At 49.5% G+C, this 23447-nt stretch overlaps 1 protein-coding gene across 1 annotated transcript in view; it reads right to left on the reverse strand.

Annotated features, from left to right (window-relative positions):
• NR1I2 (nuclear receptor subfamily 1 group I member 2) overlaps window positions 1-17167 on the reverse strand; it is a 47207-nt gene extending 30040 nt beyond the window's left edge. The window contains exons 1-3 of the mRNA XM_063956860.1: window positions 16894-17167; window positions 6893-7023; window positions 6119-6306 (exon numbers count right to left, since the gene is read on the reverse strand). Of these exons, the coding sequence (XP_063812930.1) occupies window positions 6119-6306; window positions 6893-7023; window positions 16894-17087 (513 nt within the window). The 5' untranslated portion in view covers window positions 17088-17167. The remainder of the gene's footprint in view (window positions 1-6118; window positions 6307-6892; window positions 7024-16893) is intronic.
• Window positions 17168-23447: the final 6280 nt, after the last annotated feature.

Here is a 23447-nt window from a genome sequence, read left to right on the forward strand (position 1 = left end):
AATGTGTATCAGGGGCTCTACCTGGTGTAATGTGCGACAGGGGACTCTACCTGGTGTAATGTGTGACAGGGGACTCTACCTGGTGTAATGCGTGATAGGGGCTCTACCTGGTGTAATGTGTGACAGGGTCTCTACCTGGTGCAATGTGTGATAGGGGATCTACCTGGCGTAATGTGTGATAGGGGATCTACCTGGTGTAATGTGTGACAGGGTCTCTACCTGGTGCAATGTGTGATAGGGGATCTACCTGGTGTAATGTATGATAGGGGATCTACCTGGTGTAATGTGTGATAGGGGATCTACCTGGCGTAATGTGTGATAGGGGATCTACCTGGTGTAATGTGTGACAGGGGCTCTACCTGGCGTAATGTGTGATAGGGGCTCTACCTGATGTAATGTGTGACAGGGTCTCTACCTGGTGTAATGTGTGATAGGGGCTCTACCTGGTGTAATGTGTGACAGGGTCTCTACCTGGTGTAATGTGTGATAGGGTCTCTACCTGGTGTAATGTGTGACAGGGTCTCTACCTGGTGTAATGTGTGACAGGGCCTCTACCTGGTGTAATGTGTGACAGGGCCTCTACCTGGTGTAATGTGTGATAGGGGCTCTACCTGGTGTAATGTGTGACAGGGGCTCTACCTGGTGTAATGTGTGATAGGGACTCTACCTGGTGTAATGTGTGATAGGGACTCTACCAGGTGTAATGTGTGATAGGGACTCTGCCTGGTGTAATGTGTGATAGGGACTCTGCCTGGTGTAATGTGTGACAGGGTCTCTACCTGGTGTAATGTGTGATAGGGACTCTACCTGGTGTAATGTGTGATAGGGACTCTACCTGGTGTAATGTGTGATAGGGACTCTACCTGGTGTAATGTGTGATAGGGACTCTACCTGGTGTAATGTGTGATAGGGACTCTGCCTGGTGTAATGTGTGACAGGGTCTCTACCTGGTGTAATGTGTGATAGGGACTCTACCTGGCGTAATGTGTGACAGGGGACTCTACCTGACGTAATGTGTGACAGGGTCTCTACCTGGCGTAATGTGTGATAGGGGATCTACCTGGTGTAATGTGTGACAGGGTCTCTACCTGGTGTAATGTGTGACAGGGGCTCTACCTGGTGTAATGTGTGACAGGGGACTCTACCTGACGTAATGTGTGACAGGGGACTCTACCTGGTGTAATGTGTAACAGGGGCTCTACCTGGTGTAATGTGTAACAGGGGCTCTACCTGGTGTAATGTGTAACAGGGGCTCTACCTGGTGTAATGTGTGACAGGGACTCTACCTGGTGTAATGTGTGACAGGGTCTCTACCTGGTGTAATGTGTGACAGGGTCTCTACCTGGTGTAATGTGTAACAGGGGCTCTACCTGGTGTAATGTGTGACAGGGTCTCTACCTGGTGTAATGTGTGATAGGGGCTCTACCTGGCGTAATGTGTGATAGGGGATCTACCTGGTGTAATGTATGATAGGGGCTCTACCTGGTGTAATGTGTAATAGGGTCTCTACCTGGTGTAATGTGTAATAGGGTCTCTACCTGGTGTAATGTGTAATAGGGTCTCTACCTGGTGTAATGTATGATAGGGGCTCTACCTGGTGTAATGTGTGACAGGGGTCTCTACCTGGTGTAATGTGTAACAGGGGCTCTACCTGGTGTAATGTGTGACAGGGTCTCTACCTGGTGTAATGTGTGATAGGGGCTCTACCTGGCGTAATGTGTGACAGGGTCTTTACCTGGTGTAATGTGTGATAGGGGCTCTACCTGGCGTAATGTGACACAGGGTCTTTACCTGGCGTAATGTGACACAGGGTCTTTACCCGGCGTAATGTGTGACAGGGTCTCTACATGGGTAACGTGTGTGAATGGCGCTATTGTGCGGTGTAATTTGAATAATGGAGACTACTGTACAGCGTAATACGAATTGGTATTATTTTGCAGACACGCACCTTCCCCGTGAAGCCACGCCCCTATATCTACGGTGCGCGCTTGCCCTATTTTACATATGTTGGGGGGGGGGGGGGGGACTGCAGATGCTAATGTCTAGTTACAGCACTGCATTCAGTTACCTTCTAATGTTACCAAATATCTACTATCGTGAGTTCACGGTAATTATTAGATGGTGATGTTATACTAACAAAGAATATGGTCACTGCCCGTATCTCCTGCAACACTACAACTGCAGACAGCGCAGACTAACTCATCCCTATTCCATGCACTGCCACCACCCTCTCCACATCTAATATGGTCACTGCCCGTATCTCCTGCAACACTACAACTGCAGACAGCGCAGACTAACTCATCCCCATTCCATGCACTGCCACCACCATCTCCCCATCTAACATGGTCACTGCCCATATCTACTGCAACACTACAACTACAGACAGCAGGGACTAACTCATCCCCATTCCATGCACTGCCACCACCCTCTCCACATCTAACATGGTCACTGTCCGTATCTACTGCAACACTACAACCTACAGACAGCACGGACTAACTCATCCCCATTCCATGCACTGCCACCACCCTCCCCACATCTAACATGCTCACTGACCGTATCTCCTGTAACACTACAACTGCAGACAGCGCAGACTAACTCATCCCCATTCCATGCACTGCCACCACCATCTCCCCATCTAACATGGTCACTGACCGTATCTCATGCAACACTACAACTACAGACAGCGCAGACTAACTCATCCCCATTCCATGCACTGCCACCACCATCTCCCCATCTAACATGGTCACTGCCCATATCTACTGCAACACTACAACTACAGACAGCACAGACTAACTCATCCCCATTCCATGCACTGCCAACACCCTCTCCTCATCTAACATGGTCACTGCCCGTATCTCCTGCAACACTACAATTACAGACAGCACGGACAAACTCATCCCCAATCCATGCACTGCCACCACCCTCCCCACATCTAACATGCTCACTGACCGTATCTCCTGTAACACTACAACTGCAGACAGCGCAGACTAACTCATCCCCATTCCATGCACTGCCAACACCATCTCCCCATCTAACATGGTCACTGCCCCTATCTCCTGCAACACTACAACTACAGACAGCACGGACTAACTCATCCCCAATCCATGCACTGCCACCACCCTCCCCACATCTAACATGCTCACTGACCGTATCTCCTGTAACACTACAACTGCAGACAGCGCAGACTAACTCATCCCCATTCCATGCACTGCCAACACCCTCTCCACATCTATTATGCTCACTGTCCGTATCTCCTGCAACACTACAACTACACATAGCACGGACTAACTCATCCCCATTCCATGCACTGCCACCACCCTCATCCCATCTAACATGGTCACTGACCGTATCTCCTGCAACACTACAACTACAGACAGCACGGACTAACTCATCCCCATTCCATGCATTGCCAACACCCTCTCCCCATCTAACATGGTCACTGACCGTATCTCCTGCAACACTACAACTACAGACAGCACGGACTAACTCATCCCCATTCCATGCACTGCCACCACCCTCTCCCCATCTAACATGGTCACTGACCGTATCTCCTGCAACACTACAGATACAGACAGCACAGACTAACCCTTCCCCATTCCATGCACTGCCAACACCCTCTCCCCATCTAACATGGTCACTGACCATATCTCCTGCAACACTACAACTACAGACCGCACGGACTAACTCATCCCCAATCCATGCACTGCCACCACCCTTTCCCCATCTAACATGGTCACTGCCTGTATCTCCTGCAACACTACAAATACAGACAGCACAGACTAACTCATCCCCATTCCATGCATTGCCAACACCCTCTCCACATCTAACATGCTCACTGCACGTATCTCCTGCAACACTACAGATACAGACAGCACAGACTAACCCATCCCCATTCCATGCACTGCCAACACCCTCTCCCCATCTAATATGGTCACTGACCATATCTCCTGCAACACTACAACTACAGACCGCACGGACTAACTCATCCCAAATCCATGCACTGCCACCACCCTTTCCCCATCTAACATGGTCACTGCCTGTATCTCCTGCAACACTACAACTACAGACAGCACAGACCAACTCATCCCCATTCCATGCACTGCCAAAACCCTCTCCACATCTAACATGCTCACTGCACGTATCTCCTGCAACACTACAGATACAGACAGCACAGACTAACCCATCCCCATTCCATGCACTGCCAACACCCTCTCCCCAACTAACATGGTCACTGCATGTATCTCCTGCAACACTACAACTACAGACAGCAGGGACTAACTCATCCCCATTCCATGCACTGCCACCACTCTCTCCACATCTAACATGGTCACTGCCCGTATCTACTGCAACACTACAACCTACAGACAGCACAGACTAACTCATCCCCATTCCATGCACTGCCACCACCATCTCCCCATCTAACATGGTCACTAAGCCATATCTCCTGCAACACTACAACTGCAGACAGCACAGACTAACTCATCCCCATTCCATGCACTCCAACCACCATCTCCCCATCTAACATGGTCACTGCCCCTATCTCCTGCAACACTACAACTACAGACAGCACGGACTAACTCATCCCCATTCCATGCACTGCCACCACCCTCTCCACATCTAACATGGTCACTGCATGTATCTCCTGCAACACTACAACTGCAGACAGCAGGGACTAACTCATCCCCATTCCATGCACTGCCACCACCCTCTCCACATCTAACATGGTCACTGCATGTATCTCCTGCAACACTACAACTACAGACAGCACGGACTAACTCATCACCATTCCATGCGTTGCCAACACCCTCTCCCCATCTAACATGGTCACTGCCCCTATCTCCTGCAACACTACAACTACAGACGGCACAGACTAACCCATCCCCATTCCATGCACTGCCAACACCCTCTCCACATCTAACATGGTCACTGCCCGTATCTCCTGCAACACTACAATTACAGACAGCACGGACAAACTCATCCTCAATACATGCACTGCTACCACCCTCTCCACATCTAACATGGTCACTGCCCATATCTACTGCAACACTACAACTACAGACAGCACGGACTAACTCATCCCCATTCCATGCACTGCCAACACCCTCTCCTCATCTAACATGGTCACTGCCCCTATCTCCTGCAACACTACAACTACAGACAGCACGGACTAACTCATCCCCATTCCATGCACTGCCAACACCCTCTCCTCATCTAACATGGTCACTGCCCCTATCTCCTGCAACACTACATCTACAGACAGCAGGGACTAACATCCCCATTCCATGCACAGCCACCACCCTCTCCACATCTAACATGGTATCTGCATGTCTCTCCTGCAACACTACAACTACAGACAGCACGGACTAACTCATCCCCATTCCATGCATTGCCAACACCCTCTCCCCATCTAACATGGTCACTGCCCCTATCTCCTGCAACACTACAACTACAGACAGCACGGACTAACTCATCCCCATTCCATGCACTGCCAACACCCTCTCCTCATCTAACATGATCACTACCCCTATCTCCTGCAACACTACAACTGCAGACAGCACGGACTAACTCATCCCCATTCCATGCACTGCCAACACCCTCTCCACATCTAACATGGTCACTGCCCGTATCTCCTGCAACACTACAATTACAGACAGCACGGACAAACTCATCCTCAATCCATGCACTGCCACCACCCTCTCCACATCTAACATGGTCACTGCCCATATCTACTGCAACACTACAACTACAGACAGCACGGACTAACTCATCCCCATTCCATGCACTGCCAACACCCTCTCCTCATCTAACATGGTCACTGCCCATATCTACTACAACACTACAACTATAGACAGCACGGACTAACTCATCCTCAATCCATGCACTGCCACCACCCTCTCCACATCTAACATGGTCACTGCCCGTATCTCCTGCAACACTACAACTACAGACAGCACGGACTAACTCATCCCCATTCCATGCACTGCCACCACCCTCATCCCGATGTAACATGGTCACTGGCCCAACTACAGGCAGCACAGACTAACTCATCTCATTAGATGCACCGATCCCACCCTCTCCACACATGCAGGCCGCCTCCCTCTCTCTCTCAGACTGGTACCCGGAAGTTCCTGAAGTATGTGAAGCTGTAGTCAAAGGTTTTTTTGTGCGCTTCTCTGAGATGTTCCACCACTGTCTGCTGCTCCTCTGTCAGGCTGGTGAGGGGAGACGAGGCTGGTGACTGCGCTAACTTCTGCTTCTTCTTAATGAGAGAACGCCTGAGCCTCACCGCCTCGTCAGACATGATCACTGCAAGCAAAAGACAGAAGGTTACCAACATACATGGGGGCCTACCTTCCTCACCTATTCTACGTCACCTAAACGTGGCAGAGACAGATGAAGAACATTAGATTTTAATTCTCATCAATTCTGCATCTACAAGGGAATCACTATCTATAGGGAAGATTTGCTCATTGTTTTTGGCGCTCTATGTAGGCCCAGAGAAGTCATTATAACAAATAGAGTGTATAGTGCTATATGTTATGACAGGTCTTAAAAATATCTGTATTACAAATTACAAATTCCTGCATCAGTGTTATTAACTTTAAAAACAACAAATACTATGTAACACTCTTATGCGTTTCATCATAAGTAGTAACTTCTTCAGGGTTAGGTTTGCTTCCTCCTTTTCACAGCTGCTTATATATGATCTTATTATACAATCACGTGCCAATGAAGGTTTTTACATTTTTTGGCCACAATCGTCAACTGTTCAGCTTCATGAAATGAGGATCGTTGAGAAACCACCCTGCTCCGGTATCATCCTATTTATAATGACTCGGAGGAAAGAACTCTCAGGGGTCAGGGATAACCAGAAATTTCTGTAAGAACTCACGCTCCCTCTTCATCCCGAAGTCCAGGCATTTCTTCAGTCGGCAGGCCTGACAGTGTCGGCGGTTATTCTTGTTGATGACGCATGAGTTCTGGAAAGGGCAGCTGAGCCGCAAGTTCCGTTTAATTGTGCGCCTGGAAGACACAAGATCACATGACCTGCCTGAAATGGGGGGGAATGGATTGTCCGAAGTGTCAGATGGGCAGCCCAGACAATCATGTTATTGCCTGTTGCGCATCGGGAATACACATGGACAGCAGGCAGATGTAGGAACAGCTGTCATTATTGTAGCCTTATTATATCATATTATGGAACATGCTTCTGGCCAATATTGTGACAATGGGCCGAATTCCGAGTTACAAATAACCATTCTACAATACAAGGGGTGCAAATACATGTATAATGTCTGCATGCAGGGTAAATACTGACTGCTTCTGCATGTAGCCCACACATGCTGGGCAGCTTTATTCTCACACTGCAATGTAGATCTGAGCACGGACACGCACTCCCACACCTAACTCTCTGCATATGTTACATCAGCCCCCTGCAGTGCTGCATGGTGTTACCCAGGTGTTCAGTTACTGGATACTTCTGCATGTAGTCCACACATGCTGGCAGCTTTATTCTCACACTGCAATGTAGATCTGAGCTAGGACATGCCCCTCCCACATCTAACTCTCTGCACATGTTACAACTGCCCCCCTGCAGTGCAGGATGGTGTTACCCAGGGGCACCGTTACTGGCTGCTTCTGCGTGTAGCCCACACATGCTGGGCAGCTTTATCCTCACACTGCAATGTAGCTCTGAGCTATGACACGTCCCTCCCACACCTAACTCTCTGCACGTTACATCTGCCCCCCCTGCAGTGCAGCATTATGTTACCCAGGTGCTCAGTTACTGGCTGCTTCTGCATGTAGCCCACACATGCTGGGCAACTTTATTCTCACACTGCAATGTAGCTCTGAGCTAGGACACGCCCCTCCCACACCTAACTCTCTGCACATGTTACATCTGCCCCCTGCAGTGCAGCAAGGTGTACCCAGGTGCTCAGTTACTGGCTGCTTCTGCATGCAGTCCACACATGCTGGGCAGCTTTATTCTCACACTGCAATGCAGCTCTGAGCTAGGACACGCCTCTCCCACACCTAACTCTCTGCACATGTTACATCTGCCCTCTGCAGTGCAGCATGGTGTTACCCAGGTGCTCAGTTACTGGCTGCTTCTGCATGTAGCCCACACATGCTGGGCAGCTTTATTCTCACACTGCAATGTAGATCCGAGCTAGGACACACCCCTCCCACACCTAACTCTCTGCACATGTTACATCTGCCCCCCTGCGGTGCAGCAGGGCCAGCCCTAGGCATAGGCAAACTAGGCAATTGCCTAGGGCATCTGGTATGCACAAGCAGCTTCTGCTGATTAAAATGATATGCGGCATGCCTATATTCTGTGTGCAGCATTTCATATGCAGATACAGCCGCAGTCTCACACAGTATATAGGCATGCTGCATATCATTTTAATCAGCAGAAGATGCTTGTGCATCCTAGCCACATAGCAATGCAAATAAGATGCATTTCCGTAAAAAAATAAGCACCGGCCATTAGCAGAGCTGCCAGCTGACTCACGCCAGGAACTGTGTGTGTCATTATGTGTATACGGTCATTAATAATGTGTAACATATGTGTAAGGTGCACTATGTGTGTCATTACGTGTATAAGGGCACTAATAATGTGCGGCATGTGTGTAAGGGAAATTATGTTTATAAGGACATTAATAAGGGTTGGCATAATGTGTAAGGCGCATTATGTTTATAAGGACATTAATAATGTGTGTCATATGTGTAAGGGGCATTACTGTGTGGTATTATGTGTATAAATGCATTACCAATGTGTGGTATTATGTGTATAAGGTGCTCTACTGTGTGGCGTAACGTATAGAAAGGGCACTACTGTGTGGTGTAATAGGAATAAGGAGAAATATGGTGTGGTGTAATGTGAATAAGGAGCAATATGGTGTGTTGTAATGTGAATAAGGAGCAATATGGTGTGGTGTAATGTGAATAAGGGGCAATATGGTGTGGTGTAATGTGAATAAAGAGCAATATGGTGTGGTGTAATGTGAATAAAGAGCAATATGGTGTAGTGTAATGTGAATAAGGAGCAATATGGTGTGGTGTAATGTGAATAAGGAGCAATATGGTGTGGTGTAATGTGAATAAGGAGCAATATGGTGTGGTGTAATGTGAATAAGGAGCAATATGGTGTGGTGTAATGTGAATAAGGAGCAATATGGTGTGGTGTAATGTGAATAAGGAGCAATATGGTGTGGTGTAATGTGAATAAGGAGCAATATGGTGTGGTGTAATGAGAATAAAGAGCAATATGGTGTGGTGTAATGTGAATAAGGAGCAATATGGTGTGGTGTAATGTGAATAAGGAGCAATATGGTGTGGTGTAATGTGAATAAGGAGCAATATGGTGTGTTGTAATGTGAATAAGGAGCAATATGGTGTGGTGTAATGTGAATAAGGAGCAATATGGTGTGGTGTAATGTGAATAAAGAGCAATATGGTGTGGTGTAATGTGAATAAGGAGCAATAGGATGTGGTGTAATGTGAATAAGGAGCAATAGGGTGTGGTGTAATGTGAATAAGGAGCAATTCAGTATGATGTTATGTGAATAAGGGGCACTACTGTGAGAAGTAATGTATATAAGGTAAAGTGGTACTACACTCTGATGTAATGTGAATAAGGGACACTATCACATGATAAAACGTGAATAAAGTTGCACTACTCTGAGGCATAATTTGAATTGGGGGTACTATTGTGTGGCCATGCCCCTTGCCAGCAAAAACACATACCTTTTTGGGCTGTGCGCCGAATGTGCGAACTGTTCTTATTTAAATTACAGGGGGTAGAAAAACAAAGAAAAAAGGACTGCTATGGGTGAGGGGTGATGGTGCTGGGAAAGAGGTGCAAGGTCAGAGGCGGAACCAGCAGTGGTGCTAGGGGGCACCAGCCAAAATCTTGCCTAGGGCATCATATTGGTTAGGGCCGGCTCTGCCTGCAGAGCAGCATGGCGTTACACATGGCTGCGAGTAATTTGCGGTTATCTGAAATCAATGAATTTTTAACTATTTAACAAACAATTCAAATATTTCTAGACCTGTTACTATATTCTACAGTACAATCTCTAAGTCCCAGTAACACATGGTGGAGCAGAATGGGATGTAAGTGGCAATACGGACTGGTCCTGTGGTTTTCATCATACTGCGCATGCACCAAATAAATAGAAGTCGGCGCCATTGAATGCGCCGTGAAACCACTGGGCGGCATAGGCTGACACATGCATACACGGGGCGGATTCTGGTATTTGCAGTGAAAGTGTGCGTGAACCGGGCGTAGTGATGATGGAAGCACTGACTAGGAACTCAAGGGGCCCTGGAACGTATTCCGGCTCCACGCGTAAGCCAGTCAGGATTCGCCCCAATGGGTCACAGGGTGGGCAAAGCACGACCAATGAGAAAGACGCTGATCTAAAAGAATGGCCTTCCCGTTGTGTACAGCGCATTATGCTCTCTCGCAGTAAAGGACGCCAGACGGGAACACTAGGATCTGGTGACCGGACTGCAATTCCGGAGTCTCCTATTTGTAGGACATGTACCCCCAGTGCAGAGACGCAGCGGCTGCTAACAACGGTAACACAGACCGAGGAAGAGCCCTCTACCGGCTGGGAAACGCTGCTCTGTGTGTGCAGAGCCGGACAGAGCATTCAATACTCGCAGGGCTCCGCAACAAGGACTCCTGTGAGAGAATGCTGGGAACGGAACTAATAAGGGCCCGGGGCCCAAATGTATTGAGCTGTAACAAGAGATAAAGTGGAGACGGATAAAGAGAGATAAAGTAGCAGCCAATCAGCTCCCGTCACGTCACAGGCTGCGTTTGAAAAATGACAGTGACTGGCTGATACTTTATCTCTCTTCCGTCTACACTATCACTTTTTAAGACTTAATATATTTGGGCCAAGGGGACCCGTAGAATAGCAGAGTCAGATGGGAGCATTTCCCAGGTAACCTTTAGCTCAGCCTCCAATACCTCACAGACTGTCCTCCATTTCACTTCAATGGGATTCTCAAAAAGAAATAAAAAAAGGCACACACCTCTCCCCTCCCCCACCACGCTACACCTGGCTGCCGATTACCTCTGTATGACCAGGCTCCTGTGCAGCATAATCAGCTCCGTCCCCCAGCAGACCCTTGCACCTTCCTTCCCCCAGCCTTATGCAGCCTTCCCAGACAGCGGCCTTGCTGAGTGACCTCCGTACCCCTGTACGATACCCGTCTTACCCTTGGAGAAACAACAACACCTGATAAAGGGAAGGCCGGTCACAGGTGAGGCTGCCCTGCCATACGTGGTGCACACAGCTGACACCGATGCCCTAGCAGCACCGTCAGGGTAAATCTCTCCGTCCCCTCAATGTCAGGTCTCGCCCCTCTGTCTGCAATGGGGACCATTTAGAATTGATAAGATTTTTGGTGCTAACGCTAAACTCCAGGGGAAGAATTTGATCAACCTGCAGATCTGCGCGCTCTAAAGCCGCCGCATGCGCCTTTCAGTAACATGGTACAAATCCAGCATTTATCATACACAATGCTCATTAATAACACGCCCGGTGTGCGTTCTGAGTGGTGAGGTATGGTAGTAACGCATCTCGTCTATCAGTGGCGGAAGTCGCACGCTTTGTACACCTGCCGTCTGATCAAACCAGAACACGCAATGTGCTATAATCAGTACTATCTGCAAAATAAACGTCATTTCCCTATAGGAATCCATCCTCCGGACGCCACTATAAAATCCTTCTCCAAATGTGAAGGTCGGCAATATATAGTAGGTGATTTGTTACAAGGTAAAGGGGGGAATTCAGGTTTGTTAGCAAACCAAAAGAAAGCACACTAGTGAGCAGAACCATGCTGCACTGCAGGGGGGGGGGGGGGGGGGGGCAGATGTAACATGTGCAGTGCAGGTGGGGCAGATGTAACATGTGCAGTGCAGGTGGGGCAGTTGTAACATGTGCAGAGAACGTTAGATTTGGGTGGGTTATATTCAGAGCCGGCCCTAACCAATATGATGCCCTAGGCAAGATTTTGGCTGGTGCCCCCTAGCACCGCCACTGGTTCTGCAGGAGATGCCTGGCATGAGTCAGATGGCAGCTCTGCTAACGTCGGGTGCCTTTTGTTTATGAAAATGCATCATATTATTTGCATTACTATGTGGCTAGGATGCACAAGCAGCTTCTGCTGATTAAAATGATATGCAGCATGCCTATATTCTGTGTGCAACTGCGGCTGTATCTGCATATGAAATGCTATAGTACAGTGATTTTCAGGAATACACTGTAACATAGCATTTCGTATGCAGATACAGCCGCAGTCACACACAGAATATAGGCATGCCGCATATCATTTTAATCAGCAGAAGCTGCTGGTGCCCCTAAGCATACCAAATGCCCTAGGCAATTGCCTAGTTTGCCTATGCCTAAGGCCGTCTCTGGTTATATTGTTTCTGTGCAGGGTAAATACTGGCTGCTTTATTTCTACACTGCAATTTAGATTTCAGTTTTTACACACCCCACCCAAATCTAACTCTCTTTGCACATTTTACATCTGCCCCACCTGCACTTCACATGGTTTTGCCCATTAGAGAGCTTTTTGTACTTTGCTAACAAACCTGAATAAGACCCAAAAACCACTCTGAGCGCCTGAATCAGGGAAGGATGCAGGGGGGTGATTCCGAGTTGTTCGCTCGCTAGCTGCTTTTAGCTGCATTGCACACGCTAAGCCGCCGCCCTCTGGGAGTGAATCTTAGCTTAGCAGAATTGCGATTAAATAATTCTTAGCAGTTTCTGAGTAGCTCCAGACTTACTCCTACACTGCGATCACCTCAGTCAGTTTCATTCCTGGTTTGACGTCACAAAAGCGCCCTGCGTTCGGCCAGACACTCCCCCGTTTCTCCAGACACTCCCGCGTTCTATCCTGGCACACCTGCGTTTTTCCGCACACTCCCATAAAACGTCCAGTTTCCGCCCAGAAATACCCACATCCTGTCAATCACACTCCGATCACTTCAACGATGGAAATTCGTTCGTACATGAGTAAATCTACTAAGTTTTGAGCTAAAATACTTACCGCATGCGCACTGCGTACCATTCGCATGCGCGTTTTTGCCTTAATCGCTCAGTTGCAAAAATCGTCAACGAGCGAACAACTCGGAATGACCCTCGCAGTGACGGTGTGCAGCAGCTGACCTATGTCTGTTGTGCATCCATATTTTCTGTGCACGGAATCGCACGCAGGGTGTGAGAATTATAGTGGGTGATCCTGGGAGGTAACAGGGGTGTGTGGTGAAACTGACGCCCGCATGTCGACCGGTATCCGTTCACATGGTCGACCATGTTATGGTCGACAGTCATTAGGTTGACCACTATTGGTCGACATTGACATGGTCGACATGGACACATGGTCGACACATGAAAATGGTCGACACATGAAAAGTCGACACATTAAAAGGTCGGCATGAGTTTTTTTACTTTTTTTTCTTTTGGGGAACTTTTCCATACTTTACGATCCACATGGACTACGATTGGAACAGTAATCTGTGCCGAGCGAAGCGGTAGCGGAGCGAAGGCACCATGCCCGAAGCATGGCGAGCGAAGCGAGCCATGCGAGGGGACGCGGTGCACTAATTGGGGTTCCCAGTCACTTTACGCAAAAAAACGTCACAAAAAAAGTAAAAAAACTCATGTCGACCATTTCATATGTCGACCTTTCATGTGTCGACCATTTTCATGTGTCGACCATGTGTCCATGTCAATGTCGACCAATAGTGGTCGACCTAATGACTGTCGACCATAACATGGTCGACCATTCATACCGGAGCCATGTCGCCCACAGAGAAACTGCACCTGCCACAGGACTTGGGGGAAGTTTCAGTGGTGCTCCATGTTTAAATCCGCAGTGATGTACAGTAAATGCGCCGTCTTACACGCTGCAAGTGGGCATTCCCATGGTCTACGATCGGATGCGTCTGCATCCATCTTTGAATTGGGCTCGGAGCGTGAGTATAATGGCAGCCATTCACTGACACAACAGAAGAGGCGGTGCGGCTGTATGGAATCCCACGCTCTCACATGTAATGATTTCTCAGAAGTGCTCGTTACTTCCATTATGCGGCATTAATGCACCTTATGCAGGTGCTCTCAGGCCCTCATAGAATGGAGTCTCTATGGTCACCTTGGCAACCAGCGTCCTCCATGTTGTGCCCACCCTCTGACTGACTCACTTATGGCTGCTCAATGCCTCACGACATCCTCTTCACGGGCTAATTGGACCAGGTCGTGATATCTGAGGCACAATAGCATTGGAGAGCCGTCTGCCTAGCAACCTAACGGAGAAAACACGGATTGTGCCCCCCCCCCCACCCCCAACAGAACCTTATTCTATTACTGGTTACCAAGGTTTCCTTCCAGGAGCTGTGGAGGTCACATGCACAGGGCGGTGGCCTGGGCTGTCATTACCTCAGGGACACAGCCCTGATGTGTGAGGAGACTGTGACATTACCACAGGACAGTACTCTCCGCAGTCACGCAGCTCCTCTAATAGGGTGTAATTATATCTGCCTGGTGCCTAATTACTGTAACCGTGTAAACGAGCAGCGAGGGCTGACTGGAACTCTACACCTAGGGCCCAACACAGAGGTGGACGCAAATAACGTACATCTACTGTGATCCCATCGCTAATGAATTCCTGCGCAGTGCGACAGGCACAAGCGCAGTACAAAAAAAAATAATCTGTCAACTGCGCAAACTTTGGCACTGCGTCCCTCTTGGAATCAGGCGCTCCGTGACACGCGCAGATTAAGGGCGTGATTAGGAGTTGCGTGCAGTCGCAGCTGCGTCTTTTTCCAGAAACAGTGTCTGTGACTTTACACAAATGCCACGACCGATTATCAGCCCGGTGAGATGCCCACTGCAGCCGCGCTATACACGTACCCTAGGGCAGATGCAGTAACTGACTACACCCTGCCCGCATCTGGTTATCCACCCCATTACCTCAGGAACGCCCACCGATAAGCTAAGTCTCTCCGCCTGAAAACAGGGGGTGCTTGGGCGAGACACTGCCACCACCTGCCCCCTGCATCAGCCCCTCTGAGTCTGCCCCGCCTGCCCCCTGCACCAGGCCCTCAGTGTCTGCCACCACCTGCCCCAGGGCCTCAGTGTCTGCCACCGCCAGCCCCCTGCACCAGGCCCTCATTGTCTGCCACCGCCTGCCTCCTGCACCAGGCCCTCATTGTCTGCCACCGCCTGCCCCCTGCACCGGGCCCTCATTGTCTGCCACCGCCTGCCCCCTGCACCGGGCCCTCATTGTCTGCCACCGCCTGCCCCCTGCACCGGGCCCTCATTGTCTGCCACCGCCTGCCTCCTGCACCAGGCCCTCATTGTCTGCCACCGCCTGCCCCCTGCACCAGGCCCTCATTGTCTGCCACCGCCTGCCTCCTGCACCAGGCCCTCATTGTCTGCCACCGCCTGCCCCCTGCACCGGGCCCTCATTGTCTGCCACCGCCTGCCCCCTGCACCAGACCCCCAGTGTCTGCCACCGCCTGCCTCCTGCACCAGGCCCTCATTGTCTGCCACCGCCTGCCCCCTGCACCGGGCCCTCATTGTCTGCCACCGCCTGCCCCAGGCCCTCATTGTCTGCCACCGCCTGCCCCCTGCACCGGGCCCTCATTGTCTGCCACCGCCTGCCTCCTGCACCAGGCCCTCATTGTCTGCCACCACCTGCCCCCTGCACCAGGCCCTCATTGTCTGCCACCGCCTGCCCCCTGCACCGGGCCCTCATTGTCTGCCACCGCCTGCCCCCTGCACCAGGCCCCCAGAGTCTGCCACCGCCTGCCTCCTGCACCAGGCCCTCAGTATCTGCCCCCCGCCGGCCCCCTGCACCAGGCCCTCAGTATCTGCCCCCTGCACCAGGCCCTCAGTATCTGCCCCCGCCTGTGCTTTAGGGCAAGATGTAGAAATTGAGAGAAACGGACTACATCACGGCCGCTTAATTAACGGGTTACCCAGCGAATGTGATCAGTTTCCTGTGATTGGTGGGAAGGGGCCAGCTGTGAATAATGAAGCCGGATATCGCGTGTCAGTATATCGCACGTTACCAGTGTAGCGTCAGCGCAGATCTACTGTGTGTCCAGGACATTGGGGCAGGGGTATATAGGCTGGGGATGGGATAAAGAAGTGATAAGTGATCATCCGCTCCTGTCACTAGTCCAACCCGTAATGATTGGCTGGTGCGTTATCACCTAGCGCTTATCACTTCTTTATCACTTCTCCAGGCTTAATACATCCGCCCCATAGTCAGAGGAAACAAATGTAATTAGAAGAGAAATACCCCGATACTGGGCACAGATACCCCGGCCAATATGCCAAGTCTCACACTTGATACACTGGCACAGAAGCTTCATGTTCCCCGGGTATCAGTGACGGCATTGAGTAACCCTTCGTTACTGAGTAGCCCACCGGGCATTGGACCAGAACCTTTCTGCACATCAGTCACTCAGGAACGTTTCCCGTCACACACTGGGCAGACCGTCAGCAGCAGGACACAGGAGGGACCATGAATCAGGCAGAGGTTAGAGCAGTCCTCTAGGGAAACCTGTGACCAGCATTACACCTTCTATAAGCATTGTGCCCACTGGGCACTCAGGGCATGGCACAGCCCTACGGACAGACGGGCAAAGTCACCTTTATCCCTGTACTCCTCAGAAAAGTTAGGGGTCGTTAGACGCAGCTCCATCAGGACCTATGTGGAGAAGACACGCTGAGGACCTGGTCTGAGTGCCCGGTGTACTAGTCTTCTGCTCACGGGCCTACCGTCCTAAAGCTATTACCGGGATGCCCAGTGTCAGCGCCAGGATCTGGTTGGCGTTAACACCCGGCTAGTTAGACTTACCTGAAGAATCCCTTACAGCCTTCACAGGACATGACGTTGAAATGATAGCCCGTGGCTCTGTCCCCACACACTCGGCAGACCTTGGGCTCTCCGTCCTCTTCTTCATCATCAACTGTTCCGCAGCTGTTCGAGGCATCTTCCTCCTCCTCCTCCTCGTCTTCCTCCAATACGAAGGTTTTCTGGACCTTGGACATGGCTTAATCACGAAGGCCTGACCCCTGAGAACAGCCACTTCTTGTACAGAGAGACCAGCTCCGTGAGCGGTCAGGGGCGCTGCAACTGCAAGACATAAGGGCAGTGTGTTAGTAGAGGTTCCTCATAGAAATTCCTAGGACGCGCTATAGAAGAGACGGTGACAGCGATATGGAATGCGGCTTCAGGGTATTTATTAAGGGCTAGATGCCGGGACACAGGCTCCGATAGGAGGCCGTCCCAGCGTAAAGCGATAGCCAATGGTACAGCTTTACTTCCGCGTCATTCCACGGTCACCTACGTTACAGTCACATTTAGGCTGGAAAAGAAATCTTCTGATTACACGATAAATAGAAACCGGTCATGTGACATTACTTGGCGCGGGAATCTACTGCTTTACAGTAAACGCTGCAACGGATTATAGGATACAACGCTGCGTGTGACATGTCTCAGGCTCCCTCTCTGTCAGCCCCCCCACCCATGACGCATGCGGCGGCCAACATCCGCTCGTGCACAATGGCTGCCGGGGACCCGAACACGGAAGAAGTGTGATGGAGTTACGTTATAACACCGCGTCCAGCTCTTCACCAGGATGGGCCCTTATCGAGCATTTATAATGCCCCATGGACTCAAACAGCTCTCACTTACTAATGAAATAATGTGCCGGCACCTGCGTCGGCAGTTTAGCGGTTCCATCACTACATCTTGGAAAGGAGGTGTTCTATCAGTAACACAGTCCTCTCCTGGCTGTGGTTCATGCCTGTGAGCAGTATACACACAAGCCTGGTGATATCACTTATCTTACAGGGAGAACGTCACATATCTAAGAGGAAAATATACAAGCATCGATCTGCATGTGGGGGAGCAGACGGAGACTATCCAGACTACCTCCTACCCACCGACACAAAGAAAAGAACAGCTCAATCGTGGATGCACTGGGGTGACAATAAAAAGTTCAATCTTTATTGGTATACATTAACATTTTTTTGCATAATGTGAAATAAGGTGAAATTTACAAAACAAAAAAATAATAAAGGGTGAGATTATAATAAAAGGTATATTAAAACAGAATTAAATGGTCAAAGCTACTATAATACACTGTGGTAATATCTCCTTACAAGTGTTTCCTATATATTCCACAGAGTTCTTGCAAAATCAATAAAAAGTGGACCCTCTATGCCTACGCTGTTACCCTATATACTATAATGATAATGTTCATCGATACTGTATAAATATAGGTACCGGATATTCCCCAATATTAGTGCGGTCCTCTTGTATTATATTTCATAGGACAGAGAGCCTTTATGTGCTGCACGCTGTAATGGATAGTCACGTAAGAGCTTGGTGACTACCCTTTATAAATCTTTATGCCCCTCCTAGTTATTATAACTGTCGAAGTCAAAAATATTAGCACGTGACCCCAGTATAACAAATAAGGGGCCCTGATACACTCATTATCACAGAGGAATACACCACATACAATCTCCAAACAGATGGGTCGCTGTGCGCGAGCATACACAGCGATATATGGTAGCACACGCATTCACACAGACAAGCCACAAAGATATATTCAACACATATTTCATACCACACATAAATTAAACATGTCAAGCACCAGACATTATAATGTATTTATATAATAGAGTTTAACATCCCATATATATGCATTATTGGAACGGAACAAGATAAAATAAGAATTTACTTACCGATAATTCTATTTCTCATAGTCCGTAGTGGATGCTGGGAACTCCGTAAGGACCATGGGGAATAGCGGCTCCGCAGGAGACTGGGCACAAAAGTAAAAGCTTTAGGACTAGCTGGTGTGCACTGGCTCCTCCCCCCATGACCCTCCTCCAAGCCTCAGTTAGGATACTGTGCCCGGACGAGCGTACACAATAAGGAAGGATTTTGAATCCCGGATAAGACTCTTACCAGCCACACCGTACAACTTGTGATCTGAACCCAGTTAACAGCATGATAACAGAGGAGCCTCTGAAAAGATGGCTCACAACAACAATAACCCGATTTTTGTAACAATAACTATGTACAAGTAATGCAGACAATCCGCACTTGGGATGGGCGCCCAGCATCCACTACGGACTATGAGAAATAGAATTATCGGTAAGTAAATTCTTATTTTCTCTGACGTCCTAGTGGATGCTGGGAACTCCGTAAGGACCATGGGGATTATACCAAAGCTCCCAAACGGGCGGGAGAGTGCGGATGACTCTGCAGCACCGAATGAGAGAACTCCAGGTCCTCCTCAGCCAGGGTATCAAATTTGTAGAATTTAGCAAACGTGTTTGCCCCTGACCAAGTAGCTGCTCGGCAAAGTTGTAAAGCCGAGACCCCTCGGGCAGCCGCCCAAGATGAGCCCACTTTCCTTGTGGAATGGGCTTTTACAGATTTTGGCTGTGGCAGGCCTGCCACAGAATGTGCAAGCTGAATTGTACTACAAATCCAACGAGCAATCGTCTGCTTAGAAGCAGGAGCACCCAGCTTGTTGGGTGCATACAGGATAAACAGCGAGTCAGATTTTCTGACTCCAGCCGTCCTGGAAACATATATTTTCAGGGCCCTGACTACGTCCAGCAACTTGGAGTCCTCCAAGTCCCTAGTAGCCGCAGGTACCACAATAGGCTGGTTCAAGTGAAACGCTGAAACCACCTTAGGGAGAAATTGAGGACGAGTCCTCAATTCTGCCCTGTCCGTATGAAAAATTAGGTAAGGCCTTTTATAGGATAAAGCCGCCAATTCTGAGACACGCCTGGCTGACACCAGGGCTAACAGCATTACCACTTTCCATGTGAGATATTTTAAGTCCACAGTGGTGAGTGGTTCAAACCAATGTGATTTTAGGAACCCCAAAACTACATTGAGATCCCAAGGTGCCACTGGAGGCACAAAAGGAGGCTGTATATGCAGTACCCCCTTGACAAACGTCTGAACTTCAGGAACTGAAGCCAGTTCTTTCTGGAAGAAAATCGACAGGGCCGAAATTTGAACCTTAAATGGACCCTAATTTTAGGCCCATAGACAGTCCTGTTTGCAGGAAATGCAGGAAACGACCCAGTTGAAATTCCTCTGTAGGGGCCTTCCTGGCCTCACACCACGCAACATATTTATGCCAAATACGGTGATAATGTTGCACGGTTACATCCTTCCTGGCTTTGATCAGGGTAGGGATGACTTCATCCGGAATGCCTTTTTCCTTCAGGATCCGGCGTTCAACCGCCATGCCGTCAAACGCAGCCGCGGTAAGTCTTGGAACAGACAGGGTCCCTGCTGGAGCAGGTCCTTTCTCAGAGGTAGAGGCCACGGGTCCTCCGTGAGCATCTCTTGAAGTTCCGGGTACCAAGTCCTTCTTGGCCAATCCGGAGCCACGAGTATAGTCCTTACTCCTCTCCTTCTTATGATTCTCAGTACCTTGGGTATGAGAGGCAGAGGAGGGAACACATACACTGACTGGTACACCCACGGTGTTACCAGAGCGTCCACAGCTATTGCCTGAGGGTCCCTTGACCTGGCACAATATCTGTCTAGTTTTTTGTTGAGGCGGGACGCCATCATGTCCACCTTTGGTTTTTCCCAACGGTTCACAATCATGTGGAAGACTTCTGGGTGAAGTCCCCACTCCCCCGGGTGGAGGTCGTGTCTGCTGAGGAAGTCTGCTTCCCAGTTGTCCACTCCCGGAATGAACACTGCTAACAGTGCTATCACATGATTTTCCGCCCAGCGAAGAATCCTTACAACTTCTGCCATTGCCCTCCTGCTTCTTGTGCCGCCCTGTCTGTTTACGTGGGCGACTGCCGTGATGTTGTCCGACTGGATCAACACCGGCTGACCCTGAAGCAGAAGCCTTGCTTGACTTAGGGCATTGTAAATGGCCCTTAGTTCCAGGATATTTATGTGAAATGACATTTCCATGCTTGACCACAAGCCCTGGAAATTTCTTCCCTGTGTGACTGCTCCCCAGCCTCTCAGGCTGGCATCCGTGGTCACCAGGACCCAGTCCTGAATGCCGAATCTGCGGCCCTCTAGAAGATGAGCACTCTGCAACCACCACAGGAGAGACACCCTTGTCCTTGGAGACAGGGTTATCCGCTGATGCATCTGAAGATGCGATCCGGACCATTTGTCCAGCAGATCCCACTGAAAAGTTCTTGCGTGGAATCTGCCGAATGGAATCGCTTCGTAAGAAGCCACCATTTTTCCCAGGACCCTTGTGCATTGATGCACTGACACTTGGCCTGGTTTTAGGAGGTTCCTGACTAGCTCGGATAACTCCCTGGCTTTCTCCTCCGGGAGACACACCTTTTTCTGGACTGTGTCCAGAATCATCCCTAGGAACAGCAGACGTGTCGTCGGAATCAGCTGCGATTTTGGAATATTTAGAATCCACCCGTGCTGTCGTAGTACTACTTGAGATAGTGCTACTCCGACCTCTAACTGTTCCCTGGACCTTGCCCTTATCAGGAGATCGTCCAAGTAAGGGATAATTAAGACGCCTTTTCTTCAAAGAAGAATCATTATTTCGGCCATTACCTTGGTAAAGACCCAGGGTGCCGTGGACAATCCAAACGGCAGCGTCTGAAACTGATAGTGACAGTTCTGTACCACAAACCTGAGGTACCCTTGGTGAGAAGGGCAAATTGGGACATGGAGGTAAGCATCCTTGATGTCCAGAGACACCATATAGTCCCCTTCTTCCAGGTTCGCTATCACTGCTCTGAGTGACTCCATCTTGAATTTGAACCTTTGTATGTAAGTGTTCAATGATTTCAGATTTAAAATAGGTCTCACCGAGCCGTCTGGCTTCGGTACCACAAACAGCGTGGAATAATACCCCTTTCCCTGTTGTAGGAGGGGTACCTTGATTATCACCTGCTGGGAATACAGCTTGTGAATGGCTTCCAATACCGCCTCCCTGTTGGAGGGAGACGTTGGTAAAGCAGACTTCAAGAACCGGCGAGGGGGAGACGTCTCGAATTCCAATTTGTACCCCTGAGATACTACCTGCAGGATCCAGGGGTCCACTTGCGAGTGAGCCCACTGCGCGCTGAAATTCTTGAGACGACCCCCCACCGTACCTGAGTCCGCTTGTAAGGCCCCAGCGTCATGCTGAGGACTTGGCAGAAGCGGGGGAGGGCTTCTGTTCCTGGGAAGAGGCTGCCTGCTGCAGTCTTTTTCCCCTTCCTCTGCCCCGGGGCAGATATGAGTGGCCTTTTGCCCGCTTGCCCTTATGGGGACGAAAGGACTGAGCCTGAAAAGACGGTGTCTTTTTCTGCTGAGAGGTGACCTGGGGTAAAAAGGTGGATTTCCCAGCCGTTGCCGTGGCCACCAGGTCCGATAGACCGACCCCAAATAACTCCTCCCCTTTATACGGCAATACTTCCATATGCCGTTTGGAATCCGCATCACCTGACCACTGTCGCGTCCATAACCCTCTTCTGGCAGAAATGGACAGCGCACTTACTCTTGATGCCAGAGTGCAAATATCCCTCTGTGCATCTCGCATATATAGAAATGCATCCTTTAAATGCTCTATAGTCAATAATATACTGTCCCTGTCCAGGGTATCAATATTTTCAGTCAGGGAATCCGACCAAGCCAGCCCCGCACTGCACATCCAGGCTGAGGCGATTGCTGGTCGCAGTATAACACCAGTATGTGTGTATATACTTTTTAGGATATTTTCCAGCTTCCTATCAGCTGGCTCTTTGAGGGCGGCCGTATCAGGAGACGGTAACGCCACTTGTTTTGATAAGCGTGTGAGCGCCTTATCTACCCTAGGGGGTGTTTTTTATCGGGGGAAACCCACGCTTCATCACACACCTCATTTAATTCATCTGATTCAGGAAAAACTACGGGTAGTTTTTTCACACCCCACATAACACCCTTTTTTGTGGTACTTGTAGTATCAGAAATGTTCAAAACCTCCTTCATTGCCGTGATCATGTAACGTGTGGCCCTACTGGAAAATACGTTTGTTTCCTCACCGTCGACACTGGAGTCAGTGTCCGTGTCTGGGTCTGTGTCGACCATCTGAGGTAACGGGCGCTTTAGAGCCCCTGACGGTGTTTGAGACGCCTGGACAGATATTAACTATTTTTCCGGCTGTCTCATGTCGTCAACAGTCTTTTGTAAAGTGCTGACGCTATCACGTAATTCCTTCCATAAGACCATCCAGTCAGGTGTCGACTCCCTAGGGGGTGACATCACTATTACAGGCATTTTCCTCCTCATACATGTCGACACAACGTACTGACACACAGCACACACACAGGGAATGCTCTGATAGAGGACAGGACCCCACTAGCCCTTTGGGGAGACAGAGGGAGAGTTTGCCAGCACACACCAGA

This window comes from Pseudophryne corroboree, chromosome 2, assembly GCF_028390025.1.
Source record: "Pseudophryne corroboree isolate aPseCor3 chromosome 2, aPseCor3.hap2, whole genome shotgun sequence".
NCBI lineage: Eukaryota > Metazoa > Chordata > Amphibia > Anura > Myobatrachidae > Pseudophryne > Pseudophryne corroboree.